Raw genomic sequence first — 23,488 nt, 5'->3', positions numbered from 1 at the left:
CACTCTCTTTTTTAGAGTGGTCTCCCTTGTTACCAAGGGGACGCGTACAGCGTAACCAGCACTGAACTAGAGTTAATTGCTATATGTGAGTTGGGTAAGTATATTAATTAAATTAAAATTTACTTATAAAATTTTGTATCATCTACATGTAATGTCATTCGGTGGTTTGGGCACATTGATCATCACTTCGACAAGCGCTTAGAACTGTACCCACGGAATACGCGCTATATAAGCTTCATATTGATTGATTGATTGATGTCATTGCTTATATATACTGTCTGTCATCCTCATTAATGAAACAAATGAAATGTAAGTTTTTGTTTATTCAGAACATTGATGAACTGTAACTTGGGTCCAGCTTCTAATATAATGGTTCCTGCAATGTGAAACATGTCCAAATAGGAACACCTGTTGTCCATCTGTCTCTTATTTTGACCAAAACAATATTACTTGTCATCATTTTCACGAGTTTTCATTCACAAGCACCTGGGAAATAAATCTCATGTTCCCCAGGCAATAAATCGAGGTGGTGAATGGGTTTGAGCTTTCAGGTGAAACGTGGATTGTCAAAGTAAAAGCCAATCAGGCTGATTGTTTGATGTGTGGAACCATCGCGGCTTTGGATTTGTGTTTCCGAGGACAACGATTGTAAGCATTCACTCTCAAAGACCCAATCAATGTTGATAATTACCGCGGCGACTCATGGTCAATTTGCTACGTATCTCTTAAATCGCAAAATCCACAACAAAAAGTCATAAAACACTTAAAAGAAAATAAATATGCTCAACACTTACTGAACTCACAGTCAGATCGCATGCAGCTCTGTACATTTTCAGACTGGAAGAAAAGCGTCAACAAGGTAAGTGTGACGTCACATACAAGGTTGACGTGTTATCTCGAGCTACTGTGACGATGCTTTGTGGCCCGGAGTTGGATTCTAAAAATTCGTCTCCCTGTGGGTTATTGTGCATTTTGTTGCACAACCAAAATGATGACAAAAACGATGTTTGGTGGCTTGTCGTCAGACCAGCATTTTGTTGTTGGTCCTCGGGGAGCATATCGCCTTTTGTCTCATATTTATCAACCGCGGTCTTCGGCCTTGGTCGATAAAGATGAAACAAAAGACGATATGGTCCCCTTGGACCAACAAAAAAGCTGGTCTGTCAACAAGCCACCAAACATCTTATATTGTCGTAAAATACCATCTGCAATGTACAGTCGAACTCGCTTAAGACGAATCACTGGGGATCGGGAAATAAGTTCGTCTTAACCGAATTTCGCATTAAGAGAATTGATTGATTTTTTTTACTGTCACAATTTTAGAAGTAAAATTTAAAAAGTCGTGTAAAAGCATGTACATGCACATTCTGATCAATCTCCGATTTCATGGTGTCCACCAGTTCTGGTGCATGTACTACCCTGGCCAAGTTTCCTCTCAAGACATCAAAGAGACCGCCCCATAGGTTAAACTCCCCATAGGTTAAACTCGGTCACTGACCCAGGTGCAGGAAGTGTTTCCTCTCTCATATGAAAGGGGAACCACCTCTCATAGGTAAAACTGGGTCAATGACCCCTGGGAAGAAGGTCAGTGTCTATAAAGAAGGCCACCCAACCATCACAATGGACCTGCCTTTGATATCCCTCACAGCAGATCCTTGTAGCCTTGTGACTTTTAGAGACAAAGCGGCTCTGGGGCGGTGTTTGTTAAAAGAGGGGTTCGTTATGCAAATGATATGATATGTCGATCTCGGGACAGTTTAAACATTTCGTCATAAGCGTGAGTAAATTACAGACATTATGCATGCTTGGGAATCCAAAAAGTGCTCGTTATAAGCATAAATTCGTTACAAAGAATTCGTTTCCAGCATTTTTTTTAAGCATGAAGAAAGAGGTATTCAGTTGGGAACTTAAAACTAATACGTTATAAGTCAAAATTCGTAACTAGCGTGTTCGTTTTAGGTGGGTTCGACTGTATAAGGACCACATTTGGTTGGTTGCAGTGTTTTCTTTGCTTCACAGGTACCGCTGTATGTTGTCGTTTTTTATTTTATTTTCAATTTTTTTTGTTTGTTTGTTAGCTTTTTGGTATATTTGTTGTGGACAATTAAAGTGTTTCGGTGGAATTGTACATGTATACCTGTTAATCAGTATGTCTGAGGATGTTACAGGCTGTGAATAATGACCATATATGAATTACACAAAGCTTGCCAAAAACCTGGGTTGATCTCTATAATGTACAGTGCAGTTTGCACCAATTTTTCTACACTCTATCAGGACTGCAAGTATTACGATTTTTAATTACAGTGTATCAGCTTCCTCCCCCGGGTTAGGGGGAAGAATTTACCCGATGCTCCCCAGCATGTCGTAAGAGGCGACTAACGGATTCTGTTTCTCTTTTTACCCTTGTTAAGTGTTTCTTGTATAGAATATAGTCAATTTTTGTAAAGAATTTAGTCAAGCAGTATGTAAGAAATTAAGTCCTTTGTACTGGAAACTTGCATTCTCCCAGTAAGGTCATATATTGTACTACATTGCAAGCCCCTGGAGCAAATTTTTGATTCGTGCTTTTGTGAACAAGAAACAATTGACAAGTGGCTCTATCCCATCTCCCCCCTTTCCCCGTCGCGATGTAACCTTCGTGGTTGAAAACGACGTTAAACACCAAATAAAGAAAATAAAGAAAAAGTGTATCAGCTTTCTACGTTTAGACGTGGGAATATTATAGCTTTATGTATCGATTGGAGATTGGATTTCCCTTCTTTGAGTCATGTGACGTCAGAGGCCGACAAAACTTTATAATTTGGCTTTTCAGGTTGACCGAAACTTTAAAGGAACTAAAAAAACAAAACGTCATGTGTTTGATTGCATGTGTGTGTGCTGTTCAATGTCAAAACAACAACAAAGTGAGTACATGACGTGTGTTTTGTAGTTCCTTTGAAGTTTCGGTCAACCTGAAACGCCCAAATATGAAGCTTATGTGTTTGATTGTATGTGGATTGCATGCATGTGTGTGTGTGCTCGTTCAATCGTCAAAACAACAACAAAGTCATAAGTACCTGAAAGGAATTCGATCGATACATAAATGTTATTTGCGTGTTTGACCAAAATATGACATTTTTACACAGATCTCGACAGTCATTGTTCACCTCGACCGCTAGCGCGGTCTCGGAGAACAATGACTGTCTCGATCTGTGTAAAATGTCATATTTTGGTCAAACACGCAAATAACGTATAAAGTCACCCTTTTCATGTATACTGCTCTGGGAAAAAAATATGGATGGAGATCTAGAAATGTCTAGATCTTTTAAAGGGTGTTGGAAATGTTCATTTGAGTGATTAAGAGATGACGATTAATGATTATATAGCATCTTAAAGTTTGCTTCTTTTGCTGACCCTTGTTTGTTAGCAGAGAGATATCGCTATTTTTTGGCGAGTAAGCTTAAGAAATTAGTGTTTCTCACCAGAAAGATTTGGCGAGACAAGAGGGGTTTGTGTGCGAGAAAAACAGTGCAGCTGCACATGAAGCTCAAAATGGCTTTGGCTGTTCTGACCAGTGACTCTTTAAGTGTCTGAAACCAATTCATTTTGATTCATGTCTGGCAAGCACAAACTCTCGACTTGGTTCTTTTTCCCGCAGTGGGGCACTGCGGTTATGAAATTAAAGGCCCCTCCTGTTCTTGGAACCGCAGGAGCTTTCTAGTTTGCTGTTAGGTAGATTTTTGGTTCCTCTTTCCTGTCATGCTCTCTTTTTCTTCATGAATTCTTTTCTTTTTTCTGCCTTCTTGCTCATTCACCTGTATTTTTTCCAAAAATCTCTTCTCTTGCCGCTTGTCTCGCGATTCATGTCTAGTTTAATCTGTTAGTGTTCTGATGTAAGTCCAGCAGTAGATAGGTTAAGCCTATTTTAACATACTGGAAACTGGTAATCTTCCAGTAGGTATTAATTTAGTTTTACTAAAGCCTGCTGGGACACAAGTAATGGGTTAGTGCATTTGTAAACAGGAATCGCTTGACAAGTGGCCCCCTTCATCCCCCTTTCCTCGTCCTGATATGGCTCTGCGTAGTCGGCTGGACGTTAAGCAACAAATAAACTAAACTAAACTTGGTTCTTTTCCAGTGATTGGCTAGCTTGCTTGCTTTTCTTGCCTTAGAGAAATTAACAGACGTCAAGCAGTATGTAAGAAATGTTAAGTCCTTTGTACTGGAAACTTGCATTCTGCCAGTAAGGTCATATATTGTACTACGTTGCAAGCCCCTGGAGCAATTTTTTGATTAGTGCTTTTGTGAACAAGAAACAATTAACAAGTGGCTCTATCCCATCTCCCCCCTTTCCCCGTCGTGATATAACCTTGAACGGTTAAAAACGACGTTAAACACCAAATAAAGAAAGAAATTAACGGACATCTGATAAGGGATTTGTTGTGTGTATTACCCACGTAAAAAGCATCTTTAATCAAATATGTACATCACTGGAGGGTACAATAATAGCCTATATGGTAGTGCTTAGAATGTCCACCTTCCATATTGTGGTTGCCAAGTTGGATATGGGTGAAGATTTTTCCCGATCTATTAGTACCTGCACCTGTCAACTTATGGCCAGACTTGCTTAACTCATTGTCAGTCCCAGGTATGGATATATCCATACCCACTCATATGGCTCTATCTGTCCAGGTACGGATATATCCGCTCAGACGGTTAGCTTCAGTTGCTTCTTGTAACGTCGATGTAACGCCTGCATTCCAGCGTGTTGATACACAGTAGCTACACAGTTACTACAATTCTGGGTGACCAGTGCTGCAGCACAGCTGGTCTTGGGAAAAAGTAAAACTTGGTCAACATAGGTGGGGTGGAAAGTGTTAACTCCCCTATCCTCCTTCGTGTGTACACAAAAGCACAAGACCATAAGTATGCAAGACCCTGTCATTCAAGTCAGAGTTTGGTGGGTTACAGAAAATTGAAAATACCCAGCATGCATCCCCAGAAAATGGAGTATGACGGCTAAATGGCCGGGGAAAATCGGCCATGCATGTACAAGCCCATTCATACCCACCGGTGTGCATGGGAGTTGAAGCCCAGGAACGCAAAAGAAAAAGAAAAATTACATCACCGCTGTCTCCAAAGGAAAACAACAAATTGTTGAGGTGTAATCAGAATGCTTTATGAAACTTGAGTGCCACATTTTTGTATTGGAAAAAAAAAAGTGTTTTGGTTTTTGTTGTCATTTTATCCGTCACAAACTAACCATGACTTTGTTCACCAACTTATTCTTCTACACGTTTACCATGTTGTTGGCATTGGAAATATATACATGTATACGAAAAAAATGTTTTCCATTTATTTGCCTGTTCCAAGGCTCAGGGAACGAATGACTGTGTATACATACAGCTCATATTGAGCCAATATTAATACTACATGTACCTCAGTCTAGACTTCTGAGATTGACATTTTTGCAAACTCACTTGACATATGACTTCTTTCACTCATGTTGATTTTCACTCTGGAGAGATCTGTGTATCCTATCAGATTTGCTGCTTGAGTCCCCTCAAAACCTCCACACACCACCCACTTCCTCACTCACTCACATACACACACACACACACACACACACACACACACACACACATACACACACACACACACACACACACACACACACACACACACACACACACACACACACACACACACTCACACACAAACAAACAGTCATGCTGGACTGGGTGGCTGAGTGGTAACGCACTTGTGCTCGGAAGCGAGAGGTTGCGAGTTTGACTCTGGGTCAGGGCGTTAGCAATTTTCTCCCCCCTTTCCTAACCTAGGTGGTGGGTTCAAGTGCTAGTCTTTCGGATGAGACAAAAAACCGAGGTCCCTTCGTGTACACTACATTGGGGTGTGCACGTTAAAGATCCCACGATTGACAAAAGGGTCTTTCCTGGCAAAATTGTATAGGCATAGATAAAAAAATGTCCACCAAAATACCCGTGTGACTTGGAATAATAGGCCGTGAAAAGTAGGATATGCGCCGAAATGGCTGCGATCTGCTGGTCGATGTGAATGCGTGATGTATTGTGTAAAAAATTCCATCTCACACGGCATAAATAGATCCCTGCGCCTTGAGTCCGAGTCTGGAGATACGCGCGCGATATAAGACTTCATATAACATGCAAAAACATGGCCCGCACACACACACACACACTCGCACTCACTAACTCACACACACACACCCTCCCCAATCCTATTCTTCCCACTACTCAATGTTGCATGGGCAATTTTGTTCTGTAATATCTACTTTATGTGCACTGAGTGTAATATCTCCCTCTGCATGCATATTCTCAGCTGTTCTTTGATTTGCTGTAAAGGTAACGGTGTAAGGTATTCCAGTTTATATCTCAGCGAGTTGAAGTGGGGGCATTGGGAGAAAAGAGAAGTTTTGAGTGCACTTTTCATGCGTGGATCATAATACAGTGGAACCCCCCTTTTAATACCTCCAAAAATCTGAGAACATCAGGTCTGAAAAAGGAGGAAGTCTTAAAATGGGGGGTCTTAAAAGGGGGGCTGAGAAATTCAAGTTTTACACCCTCACGGCAAAGCCATTAGGGGCATGTTCCTGGGTTTTAACCCGACTTTAGATGAGATACACAAGTGTATGCGTGTTTAGGTGGTATCAGCCATCTGCACTTATGGCAGAATGACCGAGGTCTTTAACGTGCCACTGTGGTGACACGGGGGTGGGAGATGGATACCATCTCTGGGTCTGCACATAAAGTTGACCTGTGTCCGTCCCGGCCCGGATTCGAACCAGCGACCTTTCGATCACAAGTCCAGTGCTCTACCACCTGAGCTACCTGGGTCCCCAAAAGGGGGGTTCCACTGTACGGCATTTTTATTGAAGGCGCTCACAGACAGATTCGCATAACTCTTTCGATTGTCCCCCCTTGTCAGGAGGCGGGGATGTAGCTCAGTCGGTAGCGCGCTGGATTTGTTGGCCGCTGTCAGCGTGAGTTCGTCCCCACGTTCGGCGAGAGATTTATTTCTCAGAGTCAACTTTGTGTGCAGACTCTCCTCGGTGTCCGAACACCCCCGTGTGTACACGCAAGCACAAGACCAAGTGCGCACGGAAAAGATCCTGTAATCCATGTCAGAGTTCGGTGGGTTATAGAAACACGAAAATACCCAGCATGCTTCCTTCGAAAGCGGTGTATGGCTGCCTAAATGGCGGGAGTTTCAGCCCATGAACGAACAAACAAACAAACAAACCCCTTGTCAGACATGCTCTGAATTGACTTGATTATTGCTTTATTAGCCTTCAATCGATCACGCTTTGGACTACGCAGTCCAGATGAAGACTGTCTTTATCTTCTTTTCTTTTAACAGTTATTTTTTTATTTTAAAGATCAATGACTGTATGTATGTCTCTGATGACAGTCAGTATAAGAGTTGTTTGATTGTGAGCCCTAAATCACTTACATTTTTTTGACAAGAGAAAGTTTGATCATAAGTAATGCTGTGAGCATTCTGTTGCTTTATAACTGTGATAATTGATGTGTATTAATTATGAATATGTGATATATATTATCTGATTTGCATGAATTAAGTTCTCTCTCTCTTTCTTGTCTCAACTCTCTCATCTCTTTGTCAACATTTTCTTCAGCGTCTTGCCTGTTGTGGGGTGTTTGGCTTCCTCTAAACCGTTTCACAGTGTTTCGCCTGTCCGACTGAACAATGTCTCCATTTTTTCTGCAAGCTTACTTGACAGCATTCAGAAAATTCCGTTATAATTAGGTCACACAACACGCTTTTGAGCTATGGGTTGAAAACTCTGCAGGTAACATTTTTTTTATTTTTTATTGTACTGTATTGCATTTTGGACTTTATTGTCTTCTCCTAACAATTTGTACATTTGGATGATTGATTTGTAACACAAAATTCAGAACTGCTTCACAGCTCTAAGGCGGGTAGTCAGTCACCATCAAGGCATACAAGTGCTTCAAATCATTATCTGATTTTGTGCCTTGTGTTGCTTATTTGGTAATACAATCACAACCACAGCATTTAGAGTGTCAATAATAATTTCAATTTATGGAAAATTAATATACATTGCTTCTGGTTTTGCAGCATAAAAATTACTTTTGATCGTTTGCTTTCAGCTACATGTACTAAAAACCTTCTGTTTGCTCAGAATATTGTTGTTCTTCAAAATAATAGTTTTATCTAGTTTCTGGGGGATGGAGAGGAGCAGAAATATGAAACACTATCTGTTAATAAACATTGTCAGCATGGGTGTTGTGTGTCAATTGTCAGAAAAAATGCCTTCAAATAAAGCAGGCCTTGAATCACGGCACGTTACTTGCATTTTGATTTTGCATTTTTCACAGTGTGATTGCGTGTTAGTGCAATATAGGTGTTGATCAGTTTTGTTAAAAACGAGAAATTCAAAAAGTTCAATAGACAGTGTTCGGAAAAATAACTCAGTCTAGTCGGTACTGCGAAAAAGTTGCGCCCCATCAAAATTGAGCAAACAAGGTCGAGTCACTTGAAGAGTGCGAAAGTTTTATTGTAATTTGCCCCCCATTGTTTAATTAAGGGACACAACTCTTTAACAGCCCTGACAGGTTTTTTCCTTGGACATTTTCTATTGACACATTTGCATAGCACAAGTATTATCAAAAGTATTACACACACACACACACACACACACACAAACACACACACGCAGAACTTTCCACACACACCGATTCTTTCCAAACAACACAAGTTACAAACTTCAGTTTATTTGCGTAAAGTATCGGTTTGCAGCATTTTTCATAAAAGCCCCAATCAGTTCAACATTTTTTTGGTCACAAGTTGCTTTGTGAGGCTAGGCAGGGGGAGGGGGGTGGTGGGTGCAGCTCAGAACGTCATGTGGTAAGTCAACGTTTCAACACGGCGTCAACAAGTTTTTGGGGCATCATTTCTTTAAAACAAGTAAAGAGGAGCAAAGCATTCAGCAATATTATGTGAGTCTGTACGAAATTGTCCTTTCAACACATTTTGTAATCGCAATACATCAGAACTCTTGTGAGTTTAATAGACATTATGACCATACTGGCTCTTATTTTCCAGTACAGAGAAGGAAATGCAAAAATGAGATTATTGTCCTGGACATACCATTAAAAACAGCCAAGCATTTTTCATTTTGGCATAGTCTCACATTCACATATTCATTGTCAAAAAAGAACAGGAAAAAAAAAGCCTTTCACAAAACTCTTACAGTAATACTAGCTGTGATCAAACTTGAACACAGTATACACATTGTAGTATGCAGTAATCATGGTTATAAGCATTTGACATGGTTTTCCTATAATTCGGAACCCTTATGGAAGAAAACATTGAAGTGGTATATCAATATGAGATGCTTGGATGGGATTAAGCATGCTTTTGTTTTGACTTCGGAGGCAGATTCATGAATGATGCACAACATTTAGCCCTATCTTGACAGAGCTTTTATTATCATGCAATTATGTTCAGTTATTCAGCAGAGCCTTGAAATGTCACCAAGATGTACTATTTAAGTCTTCATTCAAATGAACACAATCCCAAATGCAAGTCAGTCTGTGCTGTTAATCAACCATAACTTGTCAGGCTCTTTAGAGATTCAGTTGACCATTTCTCTATATAATGGTAAAGATCAGGCTTGAGATTGTACCTACAGAAACTGATCAACTACAATTGACCCCCCTTTTAAGACCCCCTTATTTTACCCCTAGGCTGGTTGTCGCGACATATGTCGCGCTACTTTACGTATAATGTCTCCTAGTTGTCACAACATAATGTCGCGCTACGGGCTCAGTCTGTTTGGTCGGTTCCGATTACCTCCCATGGATGCGAAAACCTATATGACCTTTTTCTTATTTTTCTCTCTGTTAATTCACCAGTGGCTATATAACATGTGTTACAGAATTGCACCAGTGCGGGCGGGGATGTAGCTCAGTCGGTAGCGCGCTGGATTTGTATTCAGTTGGCCGCTGTCAGCGTGAGTTCGTCCCCACGTTCGGCGAGAGATTTATTTCTCAGAGTCAACTTTGTGTGCAGACTCTCCTCGGTGTCCGAACACCCCCCGTGTGTACACGCAAGCACAAGACCAAGTGCGCACGAAAAAGATCCTGTAATCCATGTCAGAGTTCGGTGGGTTATAGAAACACGAAAATACCCAGCATGCTTCCTCCGAAAGCGGCGTATGCTGCCTGAATGGCGGGGTAAAAACGGTCATACACGTAAAATTCCACTCGTGCAAAACACGAGTGTACATGGGAGTTTCAGCCCCGCAGAAGAAGAAGAAGAAGCACCAGTGTAAGGGTTAAGACTTCTACCCTTTCAAGACTCCGTTTTCTCAGACTTTTTTTATAACCTCTGTAAATGTATCTCCATTTTAAAGGACTAAACCGAATTTTTCAGATTGTTGGAGATCTTAATAGAGAGGTTCAACTGTATCTTACAAGCTGTCATAGTCCGTACAAATCACAACTGTATCTTACAAGCTGTCACAGTCCGTACAAATCACAACTGTATCTTACAAGCTGTCACAGTCCGTACAAATCACAACTGTATCTTACAAGCTGTCATAGTCCATACAAATCACAACTGTATCTTACAAGCTGTCATAGTCCGTACAAATCACAACTGTATCTTACAAGCTGTCATAGTCCGTACAAATCACAACTGTATCTTACAAGCTGTCATAGTCCGTACAAATCACAACTGTATCCTACAAGCTGTCATAGTCCGTGCAAATCACAACTGTATCTTACAAGCTGTCATAGTCCATACAAATCACAACTGTATCTTACAAGCTGTCACAGTCCATACAAATCACAACTGTATCTTACAAGCTGTCATAGTCCGTACAAATCACAACTGTATCTTACAAGCTGTCACAGTCCGTACAAATCACAACTGTATCTTACAAGCTGTCATAGTCCGGACAAATCACAACTGTATCTTACAAGCTGTCACAGTCCGTACAAATCACAACTGTATCTTACAAGCTGTCACAGTCCGTACAAATCACAACTGTATCTTACAAGCTGTCATAGTCCATACAAATCACAACTGAAAAGTAATCTCCTCTCTGATCATCTTTATTCTGAACTGTCTAAAAAATTGTCATCATTCACAAGCATACATAAAATGGTAATTGCTTTCACAGAATGGCCTTTTCACATCCACACATTGGCAGGCTCAGGGTATTATAAAAAGCAGCTCAAAACCATTACACGACCAACTGTCTTCATAATGCCACTGCTTCTCATACAAAAACGATTTCTCATTTTCCATGTCCACATTTTTCAGGCTGACATGTTTAGGGAAATACGTAAACCGTCAAGAATGTCTAAACAAGCATACAAGCATATAAGTCATAATCATCATCACTGAAACTTCAAGAGCAAGTTTTCATTAGAACGCCTGTGTTTTCTGCTGAACATCTGAAACCATAAACATGCAGGCATACTTCGCGAACAGACCCTCCTCGAACACACGCAACTCTGCCCTCATGACATTAGATTCTGGATTTTATGCACTCAAAGAGTTTTCACATTCCTGCACAATCTGTGAAAATTTTTCAGTCTCAGACATGTAGGATTCAGAAGCAAGAACCGCAATAATAAATTAAAAATACAGAGATTGTTTTCACACACGTCCGACGAATAAAAAGCAAAATTTGCGAACAGATGTCACAGTAAAAAAAATGTCAAACTTTGAATTATTCTGACCACATGACTGAAATTTGGACACACAAAAAATCCTTCCGTTCCTCAAAGCAAACACAATCTGTCAATCATCTTTGGTACATTCACGCTGATTGAACAAAACTCAGTCGCACACAGAGAAAAAAAATTGGACCACACACTCGGAAAAGCCACCCCCCTCCCCCTCACCTAAGTTGTTTGATCAGCAATTTAAAAGAAGCAGTCACTCAAAACACAAGGAGTAAAGCTGGTAATGGAAGATCAGGCATGAATTAGGCGGGAACCAAAGTATTATCAATATCATGCACATTGCATATCAAAGTGTACTAAAGTCAAGATTTGCCACAGTCACACACACATACTAAATACGTCCGTCGTTAACATTCGCCACATTCACACGCACACAAAATTGTCCGACGCTGAGATCTGCCCCATTCACAAGCACACAAATACTTGTCCAACACTCAGATTTTGCCACATTCACAAAATACTTGTCCGACACTGAGATTTGCCATGTTAACACACATACAAAATACTTGTCCAACAGTGAGATTTTCCACATCCACACACATACAAAACATTTCCGACACTAAATCATCATGACACAAACCTTATATAACACTCACAGCACACCATAAGTTTGAGAATGCTTGAAACTTACATGCACATAATTCAACCAAGAATGCATCCACTCACGCCTTAGGTACACTGTTTGACAAATGTGAACCTGAAGCATGTCCTAAACAAAAACAAAATAATAGAAAAACATTTCAAGAAAATAAATACATGTACATAAAAGTGGTTGGGATGGGGGGGGGGGGGGGAGGGGGGTGTATTTGGACACATTTGACTCCCACCCCCACCCCTTAAGCTCAACAGGTCTTGCAATATCACTCGGATAGCAGGGGCTTGTCTCAATTATCAGCACAACCGCATACATTCACAGAACTCATCACAATAAGCATTATAATCTGTATTAAACTGCCATAAGCTTCTCAAACAGACGCATTGTTTTGTTCATCCATAAAATTCACCCCCAAAGCATTAAACAAGACACAAAAGAAAAATAATCTGTGACAAAAGGGACCTGGAGGGCCTTCGGAGTTAATAAAAGAAAAAACAAGAAGGGCAAAGCCCATACGACTCACATGCTTTACACATTTTTCCTACCAAAATACATGTGACCTTGACCCAAGGTCAAGGTCATCCAAGGTCATGCAACACAAAGCTGTTAATTCAAGACATAGGAAGTACAATGGTGCTTATTGGCTCTTTCTACCATGAGATATGGTCACTTTTAGTGGTTCACTACCTTATTTTGGTCACATTTCATAAGGGTCAAAGTGACCTTGACCTTGATCATATGTGACCGAATGTGTCTCATGATGAAAGCATAACATGTGCCCCACATAATTTTTAAGTTTGAAACAGTTATCTTCCATAGTTCAGGGTCAAGGTCACTTCAAAATATGTATACAATCCAACTTTGAAGAGCTCCTGTGACCTTGACCTTGAAGCAAGGTAAACCAAACTGGTATCAAAAGATGGGGCTTACTTTGCCCTATATATCATATATAGGTGAGGTATTGAATCTCAAAAACTTCAGAGAAAATGGGAAAAATATGAAAAATAGCTGTTTTTTAGGCAACATTTATGGCCCCTGCGACCTTGACCTTGAAGCTAGGTCAAGATGCTATGTATGTTTTTTGGGGCCTTGTCATCATACACCATCTTGCCAAATTTGGTACTGATAGACTGAATAGTGTCCAAGAAATATCCAACGTTAAAGTTTTCCGGACGGACGGACGGACGTCCGGACGGACGGACGGACGGACGGACGGACGGACGGACGACTCGGGTGAGTACATAGACTCACTTTTGCTTCGCATGTGAGTCAAAAAAAAGAATTACGCATACTGACGAGGGTTGTATCACAAGAATCAGCAAGTGCAAGACATAGACAGAAACATAAGTATACTGCAAACAATGCAGAAATATCACTATACTGTAGAAAAGACAGACAAATCATTCTACCGCAGACCAGACATTTAGACACAAACATAATTATACTGCAAAGAAAACAAGACACAAACATAATTATACTGCAAAGAAGACATTCAAGACACAAACATAATTATACTGCGAAGAAGACATTCAAGACACAAACATAATTATACTGCGAAGAAGACATTCAAGACACAAACATAATTATACTGCGAAGAAGACATTCAAGACACAAACATAATTATACTGCGAAGAAGACATTCAAGACACAAACATAATTATACTGCGAAGAAGACAAGACACAAACATAATTATACTGCGAAGAAGACATTCAAGACACAAACATAATTATACTGCAAAGAAGACAAGACACAAACATAATTATACTGCAAAGAAGACAGGACACAAACATAATTATACTGCAAAGAAGACAGGACACAAACATAATTATACTGCGAAGAAGACATTCAGGACACAAACATAATTATACTGCAAAGAAGACAAGACACAAACATAATTATACTGGAGACATGCATGGATAGCAGTCAACGGCTTCAGATTCTCAAACGGCAGCGGTGAGGTACAGTTTGGTGATGTAAAATACAACAACAATAAAACAAAAACAAAAAGACAGCTGAAGTTTCAAAATCATGCATAAAAAGGTGAACTTATCAAACGTAGCATCGCTGACAAATTGTTACCACCACTTGGGGAAAGTTTTGTTTTGTCAATGAGTAAACTTTCCACTTTTTTAAATAATTTTTTAATTTTTTTTAAATTTTTATTTTAAAAAAATTTTTTTAACAACTTTTCACATATTAACCATTCATTTTTTCCTCTTTTTTATGTAATGAAAAGTACCTTTTGCAGCATTTACAAGAAACTTCATACCCCTGTCAAAAATCATCTAAACACAAAATCAAATACTATTCACCCCTTCAAAACATCTTCAAATCTTGTTTTAAGTCACACAGTTCTTTGTTCTCAAAGAAAAACAAAGCTTGGAACACCTTCAGGTAACCGAGATAAAGCTGTCGTTACCCCCAATTGAAAAAGATCTCTTCAGCAGAAACAAATAATGACTTCAACGTGCAACGACTCACAATTAATTGTAAAAAATCCGTAAAGGGGTATTGCCCTGCACATGAATGAGTATTAGTTGTACTAGTTTAATACAAACACAACTTAATTTGTCCCACCTACCAAGATGTAAAGTTCACATTACTTAAAGTCAAGTATAATTGGTGAAATGATGAAGGCCAAAACATATTATTCCAGAGTCATGTATTTCCTACATAAGATTTGTGCAAAATTATGCATACAAATTAAAACTCCCTTCGTTTCGCCAACCATGTCTTTGATGCTTCCTCATTAACATACTTATCAGTGTATGAAGTTTTTGCACTGAAGCTTGCTCTACAATCAGACTTGTATTAAAAAACGAGGCAAGATTAGGCCAACAGACAAATCCTTATCTATTTGTGACTACATGTGTTATAAAAGTCTCACCAAAGTTAATTATCCTTACAGATTCTGCTGAAAAACAAGGGAAAAACATTAAAAAGCAAAGGCGGAATACGGAAAAATCTAGCAAGTAAGACTAGTTGAACAAAAGAGGCACTGTAAACACTAGATCTTGATGCTAAGACTATGAGCTGTATAAAAACAAGGCCGATGAACAAAAAATTGTATAGATAAAAACAACGCAGAGACGTAAAATCAAATTGAAATGAGGTTAAACCAGAACAACACCAACTGAACAGATGAGGTTTATCAAGTACTGTACGCTTTCTTGTGAGCTGTTCAAAATACTGCTCCGAAAGAAAAAGAGAAATGGATGTAAGGCCAAAAAGAAAAATATGTCTGTTTCCGGTAACATCGCCAAAAAAAATAGGGTCAGTCGGTCGGGTTTTTTTTTTGTTTTTTTTTTAAATTAAAAAAATTTCTTACGTTTTGACGTCTTTTTTTTTTTTAAACGCTTCCTTAGTTTACTTACAATTATTTAGCACATGTTTTTGACCTAGATATATTGAAACTAAATAAAGTATACTTGACTTCATTTTTTATTTTTTTTGGTGCGAAAAGCGAAAAAGAAACTTTAGGGTCGGCGTTTAAAAATAGGGTCGGTCGGGTTACCGGAAACAGACATATTTTTTTCTTTTTGGCCTAACAGAACAGTGCAACTAATATCAGACATTGAACCCAAGACATGGTAAAACGCAGACAAGTTTGACACTTGAAGTAAACAGGATGGAAATCACAACTCATTCAAAATGAAAATTAAAACTCGCCCAACAAAAAGCCCAGGATCATTCTTCTCCACAATGTAATTGGTAAATAAATACTGCGCAAAGCCCCAGGAAATTGTTGAGCCGTATCCTCTACATACATTCAATGGAAACGTAACTAGTAACAGATACAAGAAACATAGCCCAGAACAAACAAAATAGGCCCAGCATAAAACAAAACATCAGAACCTTGTTTTTTTAAATAAAGGCAAACCCTACATCAAACATTACTTTAGTACGTAAACACAACTCAGCAGCCTTGCATAACCATGGACAAACTGCCTACATGTACTTCGCTCTGGCCTTTCCTTGCGTAAACAACCTCTGCAGCTTGCCACTTAAACACAACCTATGCTGAGCAGACTTTACAACCAAGTTTAAAAAGAAAACATTTCATTCTCGTCTAGTTAATTTTTTGCATTCGTAACCTCTGTAAATGTACCTCTGTTTTAAGACTCCCTCTTTTTTAAGACTTTCTTTCTTTATTTGGTGTTTAACGTCGTTTTCAACCATTCAAGGTTATATCGCGACGGGGGAAGGGGGGAGATGGGATAGGGGAAAGGGGGGAGATGGGATAGAGCCACTTGTTAATTGTTTCTTGTTCACAAAAGCACTAATCAAAAAATTGCTCCAGGGGCTTGCAACGTAGTACAATATATGACCTTACTGGGAGAATGCAAGTTTCCAGTACAAAGGACGTAACATTTCTTACATACTGCTTGACTAAAATCTTTACAAACATTGACTATATTCTATACAAGAAACACTTAACAAGGGTAAAAGGAGAAACAGAACCTGTTAGTCGCCTCTTACGACATGCTGGTTAGCATCGGGTAAATTCTTTCTCGTCCCAACCAATATGGGACTCCCCCTAACCCGCGTTGTTTTTTTTTAAGACTGATTTTCTGACATTTGCAAAAGAGGTACTCACTCATTCTTTTACATAATGACCCTGCCACACTGTGAGTGTTACTTAAATCGCTAAACAAGAAATGCCCAATAGAAATCACAGTCATTATCATTTATATTATATGAATCCAATCTTCTTCAGTCTGTCTACTGCACTGATTATTACCCACACTTCACAACTCATGCATGCGTTATATGTCGTTGTATTACTGTAGAGAGAAGGATGGTTAGTTACTGCCCTTTGATCTATCAATAATCAGATGAATAGTAACTCAGGACTCTGTTATAACCACAGGCATTGATGGTACAATAACAACCTTGCTACCTGCTTGTAAAACTCGATTCAACATGAGCACTGAGCTACCAAGCACACGTACAAAACAAACAGGCATAAACCTCAGCGCAAACTGAAACAGAAACCAGGTATGATTCTTGCTGTCTCCGCAATGCAAAAAGATTGGCCTCCTCACTGAACTGGAAATGACACTATCACTGTCAGCAATATGGTTTAAATACACAGGTCGTTTATGCCATCTGTCAACTTGTAAATGTAATGAGCTGGTCAGCAGGAAGATGAACATCGAAAGCTCTTCGTGGAAGGTCACACTGACACAACACAAATCAAACAGTTAAGAACATTGTTTTCCATAATTTTAAGATCAGCACAGACTGTGATGGGAATCAAACAGAAACTTGTTTACAAGAGAAGGAATATCTATGAATGTCTTAAAGATCTCTCCTAGTCCTAGCAAACAAACAAAGAAGAGAGAGAGAAACAAAGAGTACACCTGACTGAAACCCAGTGTACATACTACATTTACGATATTGTCTTTAAGTTTAACGTTAATTTGAATTTCCAATTTCTCTGAAGTTTAAAAATTCTAAGCAGCAAAAGCTACTTCAAGGCCACAACGTCTCTCAGAACAAGAAAACATCTTCAGTTAATGATAAAGATTGAAAAGGTGCTAAACTGTCCAGCCTATAAAAACACACAATTGAAAACAAAACCCCAACTTCCCGCGATAACAGAGAAGTGGATCAAACGAACACAAAACCAGGGGTGGGACTCTCTTGTGATGAAAAAAAAGGAAATCCCTTTATTCTAGGGGGGTTTGAAAAAAATTGTAAACGGTACATTAGAATCTGTACAATCTGGTGCATTCTGAGACTAAAATTCAACTCGTTTGGATTAGGTAAAAAATACATTCTCCTTAACCCCCTTTCAAATCACGTATAAAAAAGTCCCACCCCTGCAAAACAGATGCGTACACATGGTTTTCAGTGGTAGGTAATTCACGTCACATGTGATTGTGAGACTTGCAGCAGGAGGAGAACAAATAAATCAACCGTCAAACCAAAGAGCATACCCGTAATGAGACGAGCATGGATGTGAATCATCCAAGCGACACATACTTTCAACACCTAAGACATTTAAAAATACTTTGTGCAAAGCCAAAAGCCTATCTTTTACTCATGGGGAAAAAAAAGCAAACCGAATTAAACTGCAGTCATAACACACACGCACAGATGTATCAAACTTCAAACAGAGACGAGGGAATACACAAAGGCCATTTAACTTAGAAGTATTACTATTAGTAAGCTTTTGTAATGGAGAAACATACTTTACCGTTAGGCCAAAAAAAAAAATAGGTGTGGTTACGGTAACATAGCCAAAAAAAATAGGGTAGGTAGGTAGGCAATCACTTTTTTTTTTGTTAACTTTTTTTTCTAATGTGTACAAATTAAACCTACTTGACAGGGAAATAAGTGTGAGACACGGGCGCTTTCGCTTTCATTGCGTTTTTTGCACTCGTTTTTTTGTGTTTTTTTGACAAATGTAATAAAAAGTTATAGGATCGGCCCCTAAAAATAGGGTAGGTCGGGTTACCGTAACCACACCTATTTTTTTTTTAGGCCTTAGTATGTAAACAATTTCAGCACAAATTGCAGTCAAAAGAGCAAGTCTGATGGGGTCAAAAACCAACAAAGACAAAACAAAAAGACTGCATTACATACGTGCATAAATCTCAACTCGGCCCTTTCAAAGTTAAGTACTCTTATCATTCATTCGATCTGAACATGACCCAAGCTATTGAATAGTTTGTCTGTTTTTCATTTTGCCACAGCTTAACTACAGATTCTCCCAAGCTGTATCCCAAAAATCTTCTGCTCCTCACCAATAGTTTTTAACCTTCACAAACAGAAACAAACTATACAAAAAAAGACTACAAGACTTATTCTTCTCCATGCATATTGATGCGTATAACTTGGTGATGAAACAAAAATCACATCATTCTCTTCATCGGGAGGCTAACGCTCACATTCGTTTTACGCCTACAGTACAAAACCAAGCGCCAGAAACTCCTGAGTCCTAAGCCAAGAACTGCAAGAATCGACAGCTACTAAAGAGCATGCATAATAATAATAATGAAATGATCGATAAAACTTTACGTTTCGTATGCCCTCTACAGAAGTAAATCAGTGTTTTAGTTCTAAGATGCATGGAACAAAACTCTTCACCCCAATTAAAAGACTGGTTAAAATGACTTTAGAAGTAGAATGCATAATGTAAGTAACTTTCTGCAAAATGTAAAGCGGCATTGAGGCAATTCTTCAAAAACTTGTCAGAATTCAGATTACTCTCATCTCAGTTTCACTCCAAAATCAATCATTGAATCAAGCATAACGATACGGATATAACAGGCGGCTAAACAAGTTATCCCATAACACAACAGCATTTCATAACATTGAATCTGGATACATTTTTTATAAAACAACAACGGATCCTTTCACTTTCAGTTTCAAATACAAAAGTCAGACCCTCAGCTTCAACTTCGCACCAAAATAGAGGATTTTAGGAAGCATGAGATTTTCTAGCATAACATGCAACAACCATGTATACATCTGCACTGAGTGACAGACACAGACATGTGCATATGTACACATAACATGTGGTATGTGGTATACATCATCTACAGTTGAGAAACATGAAATTACAAATGGACATTTTTTTTCTTCAGTTTTGCAATTTAAAGATGAACTTTTTTCTGGCATCAAAAAAATAATTTAACACAACTTTCAATTTCATTCTGTTAAGATAGAAAACCATGTTCACTCAAATGTTCAACAAACTCTCTCTTCACCTCTTCGTCAAAAATTTCCACTAGGCACTAGCCGCACACACCCGCAAAATCCGCATCAATGGCAATTGGCATTCTCACTTTGTCATCTTGCTCGTGCCATATTTTGATTCTTTCCTTTTTTCACGGCACACATTTAATAATAACATTGTAATTCAAATCAACATAAAATGCAATAAAAGAAATGAAAACAAACAAATTGTTTTTGATCACAATCAATGAGCATTAGCCGCATGTGCTAATTGCTATTAGTATTAAGGGTTGTAACCTATCGATACCCTGACCATTCAGGTGTTCAGTACCATGCAGTCTCTGCATGTCCTGCGGAGGTCAAAGCTGGGTCAGACATGGTTAACTTTTTATTGGCCTTACTAAGGAGTTTGAAGACAATGGCTAACCATAAATCCCATGAAAATGTCAAATTAGATACAAGAAATTTTTGTGTTACACAATGCAGTCTCAATTTGTTCAATAATGGAAACAAAGTTTTCACTATTGTTTTCTCTTTTTTTCCTCTTTTTTTTCTTCCTTTTCTCTTCTTTTTTTCTCTCAAAAAGATGAATAAAATACCGTTTAAACCAATGCAGTTTCAACCATCTTCGACCAGGCATCACAATAATACTTTCAGTTTTAGAACATCAATTAGTTTTAGTTTTACTCAAAAAGAAAAAAAAAGGTAAGTAGCTTGCTTTTTTCACCATCTCTTCCACTTGCACTTTAACTGTAAACATTATCAGACCTTTTCAATTTCAATACATCACAGCTAGACACAATCAGAGAAACTTATCAAACTTCCAGCTTTGTTAATCAATAAAAAAACAAAATTATCCCCCCCCCCCCCCCCCCCAAAAAAAAAAAGACAGATCTATAAAGACGTTATCACACATGGAACCAAAAGTACCCATAGGCCTCTGTCTTAGCGCATACAACGAATGACTGGCTTCTCTCCCTTGAATGTCACACCCTAGAGGTAGTAAGTAGAATCATGAAAAATAAGCCCTCCCACCTGTTACACAATTGGCTACAGTCACTATATTATTATATTAACTTTGATCATGCTTGTTTCATCCCAAATGCAAACTAAACATCAACATGTCAGCAAAGTACCAGGAATTAATACAAAATTAAGTGCCACCAAGCAAGGCAGATAACAATTCACAATCGTCAACAATAAGCATACTAGAACCATTCATACTTTGAACTGATCTGCTTTGTGTTTCCAAATCCAAACAGAAAGTTTCACATCTTCTGCATCAAACACACGCCATTAGAATTAAGAGTCACACTTTTTACTTCTGCCAAACACAATGCTCAAGCGACACACAGCATGGTATTATAAATTTGTTCAACAATCACGACGACTAGGCAGCTTGCAGGTTGCCTCACGAAGAAAACAAAACAGTTCAACACCTGAAGCTGAAGATAGGGCGCAGACATGGAAACACATGACAGATTGCACCCAATGATTTGCATGATTTTTGACTTTTGAGTTGAAAAGTTCACAATGGGGTCAAGAGTCAAGTCACTCAGTAAGCACCCGGGAAGGTAGCACTAAACAGACACACTTATTATTATTATGTCTTTGTCCCGCCACGATTTCTCTGGAGCTTCAATCACATTCACAGGGACTTGGAAAATGTACAGGCGCTAGTTCTAAAAACAAGAGATAATCTCAGGGTTCACCTTGATTATTGTGCAGCCCCCAGCGAGTCTGTGCATGGGGGAGGGCGGCAACACCGGCACTATGCATGGGGTGCATGGCGACACCCTGATACGAGTTCACACTGGCAGAGTGGTGGGCCATGCCCAGTGGCACCGTGTAAGGCGGATGCGTGATGAGAGGAGCGTTGTAGCCGTGCTGACCTAAGTGGACTGGTCGGACCGCTGCGGGACTTAGAGCGATGGAAGCGGTCTGTGGGTTGGTTGGAGAGGCGTGCACATGGGGGTAGCGCACTCCTGCAATAGCCTGGCCTTGGTGCGTCTGCATCGTCGGATAGACCTGGGCGGGCCAGCGACCTGCAGCTGGAGCGTAGATCTGTTGCATTGCTGTAGTTTGTGCAAGCGAAGGAGCGAAGATGTAGCCAGTCTGGGCTGTTGGTTGACCAAGCTGGGGAGTCATCAGCATGAAGTTATTCATTCCGCCCAACTGTTGTGGTAGAGGAGGGGTTGCCACCATGGGCGGCTGGGGCTGGGGTGTGTGGGGTGAAGGCCCTGGAACCACAGTGGTCACAGGTAGTTGAGGCGAGACTTGGGCCTGGGGAGAAGCAGCGGGGGGTGTATGGATCTGACTGGATGGTTGACTACCGGCTTGGGAGCCACCACCACCAAGGTAACCTCGATTGCTGTACTGTCTTGTCAAGAATGCCCTCCTCTCCTCCTTCTTTTGGGCTATAGCGACATACAGAGGTTTTGAAGCAACAATCTTACCGTTCATGGTACGCATCGCTTCAGTGGCTTCTTCGACTGTCGAAAAACAAACGAAACCAAACCCTTTGGAACGGCCACCTTCTGTCATGACTTTAGCGCTGGTGATATTGCCGAACCGTTCGAAGAGTTTCTTCAGCCCATCGTCGTCGAAGCTGTCGTTCAGGTTTTTTACATACAGGTTAGTGCCTGGAACCACATCGATTTGGGTTCGCTGGCCATCGGCTGCTTGCCCATTTACCTGGGATGCTTGATCCTCTGATGCACTAGCCGCAGTATCCATCTCGCTGTAAGCTTAATGGCGGATGATTGGCGAACGACGTGAGCAACTACGCATGCGTGGGATCCGGGTCATTTTCCGGCATTTGACCGTCTTTTTACTAAATCCCAAAACAAAGAGACTGCCTACGTTAAAAAAATCAGAATAAAAAAACAAGAAAGGTAAGTTGTTGGAACGTTGTTATCGAAAAAAAACACGTTATTTTGTCAATAACAACGTTCCAACAACTTACCTTTCTTGTTTTTTTATTCTGAATTTTAAAACGTTGGCAGTCTCTTTGTTTTGGCTTTTGTAAAAAGACGGTCAAATACCTTGTTTTTGATTTCGTCTTTTTACTACTTACTAGATAAAATAAATCCAAAAACAAAGAGACTGCCAACGTTCCAAAATTCAGAATCAAAAAACAAGAAAGGTAGGTTGTTGGAACGTTTGTTATTGACAAAACAATACATTCACAGATATTTCGACCCAACGGTTTTTTAAGTGACCAGACAAACAAATATTCACACAAAACTTATCTTGATAGAATCAGTTTTCGCCCACTCGCTTAACAACATTGATCTGACAATTTTTCGTTTAACCCTTATTTCTAAGTGGCCCTTCTCTCTCTCTCTCTCTCTCTCTCTCTCTCTCTCTCTCTCTCTCTCTCTCTCTCTCTCTCTCTCTCTCTAAAACACACACACACACACACGCACGCACGCACACACACACACACAC

The 23,488-nt window shown here is 39.6% G+C and overlaps 1 protein-coding gene across 1 annotated transcript; it reads right to left on the bottom strand.

Annotated features, from left to right (window-relative positions):
* Positions 1–20,933: 20,933 nt before the first annotated feature.
* Positions 20,934–22,797, bottom strand: LOC138978794 (polyadenylate-binding protein 1-like). The gene has a single exon (XM_070351583.1). It carries the CDS (start codon positions 22,772–22,774, stop codon positions 21,740–21,742), a length of 1,035 nt encoding a protein of 344 aa, XP_070207684.1. The 5' UTR covers positions 22,775–22,797; the 3' UTR covers positions 20,934–21,739.
* Positions 22,798–23,488: the final 691 nt, after the last annotated feature.

The sequence above is a fragment of the Littorina saxatilis genome, linkage group LG10, assembly GCF_037325665.1.
Source record: "Littorina saxatilis isolate snail1 linkage group LG10, US_GU_Lsax_2.0, whole genome shotgun sequence".
Lineage (NCBI taxonomy): Eukaryota > Metazoa > Mollusca > Gastropoda > Littorinimorpha > Littorinidae > Littorina > Littorina saxatilis.
This window is presented reverse-complemented; position numbering and strand designations above follow the sequence as displayed.

Bases quoted from the DNA above. Each gene is read 5' to 3' on its own strand.
- LOC138978794 (XM_070351583.1), bottom strand. From the start codon at position 22,774: ATGGATACTGCGGCTAGTGCATCAGAGGATCAAGCATCCCAGGTAAAT.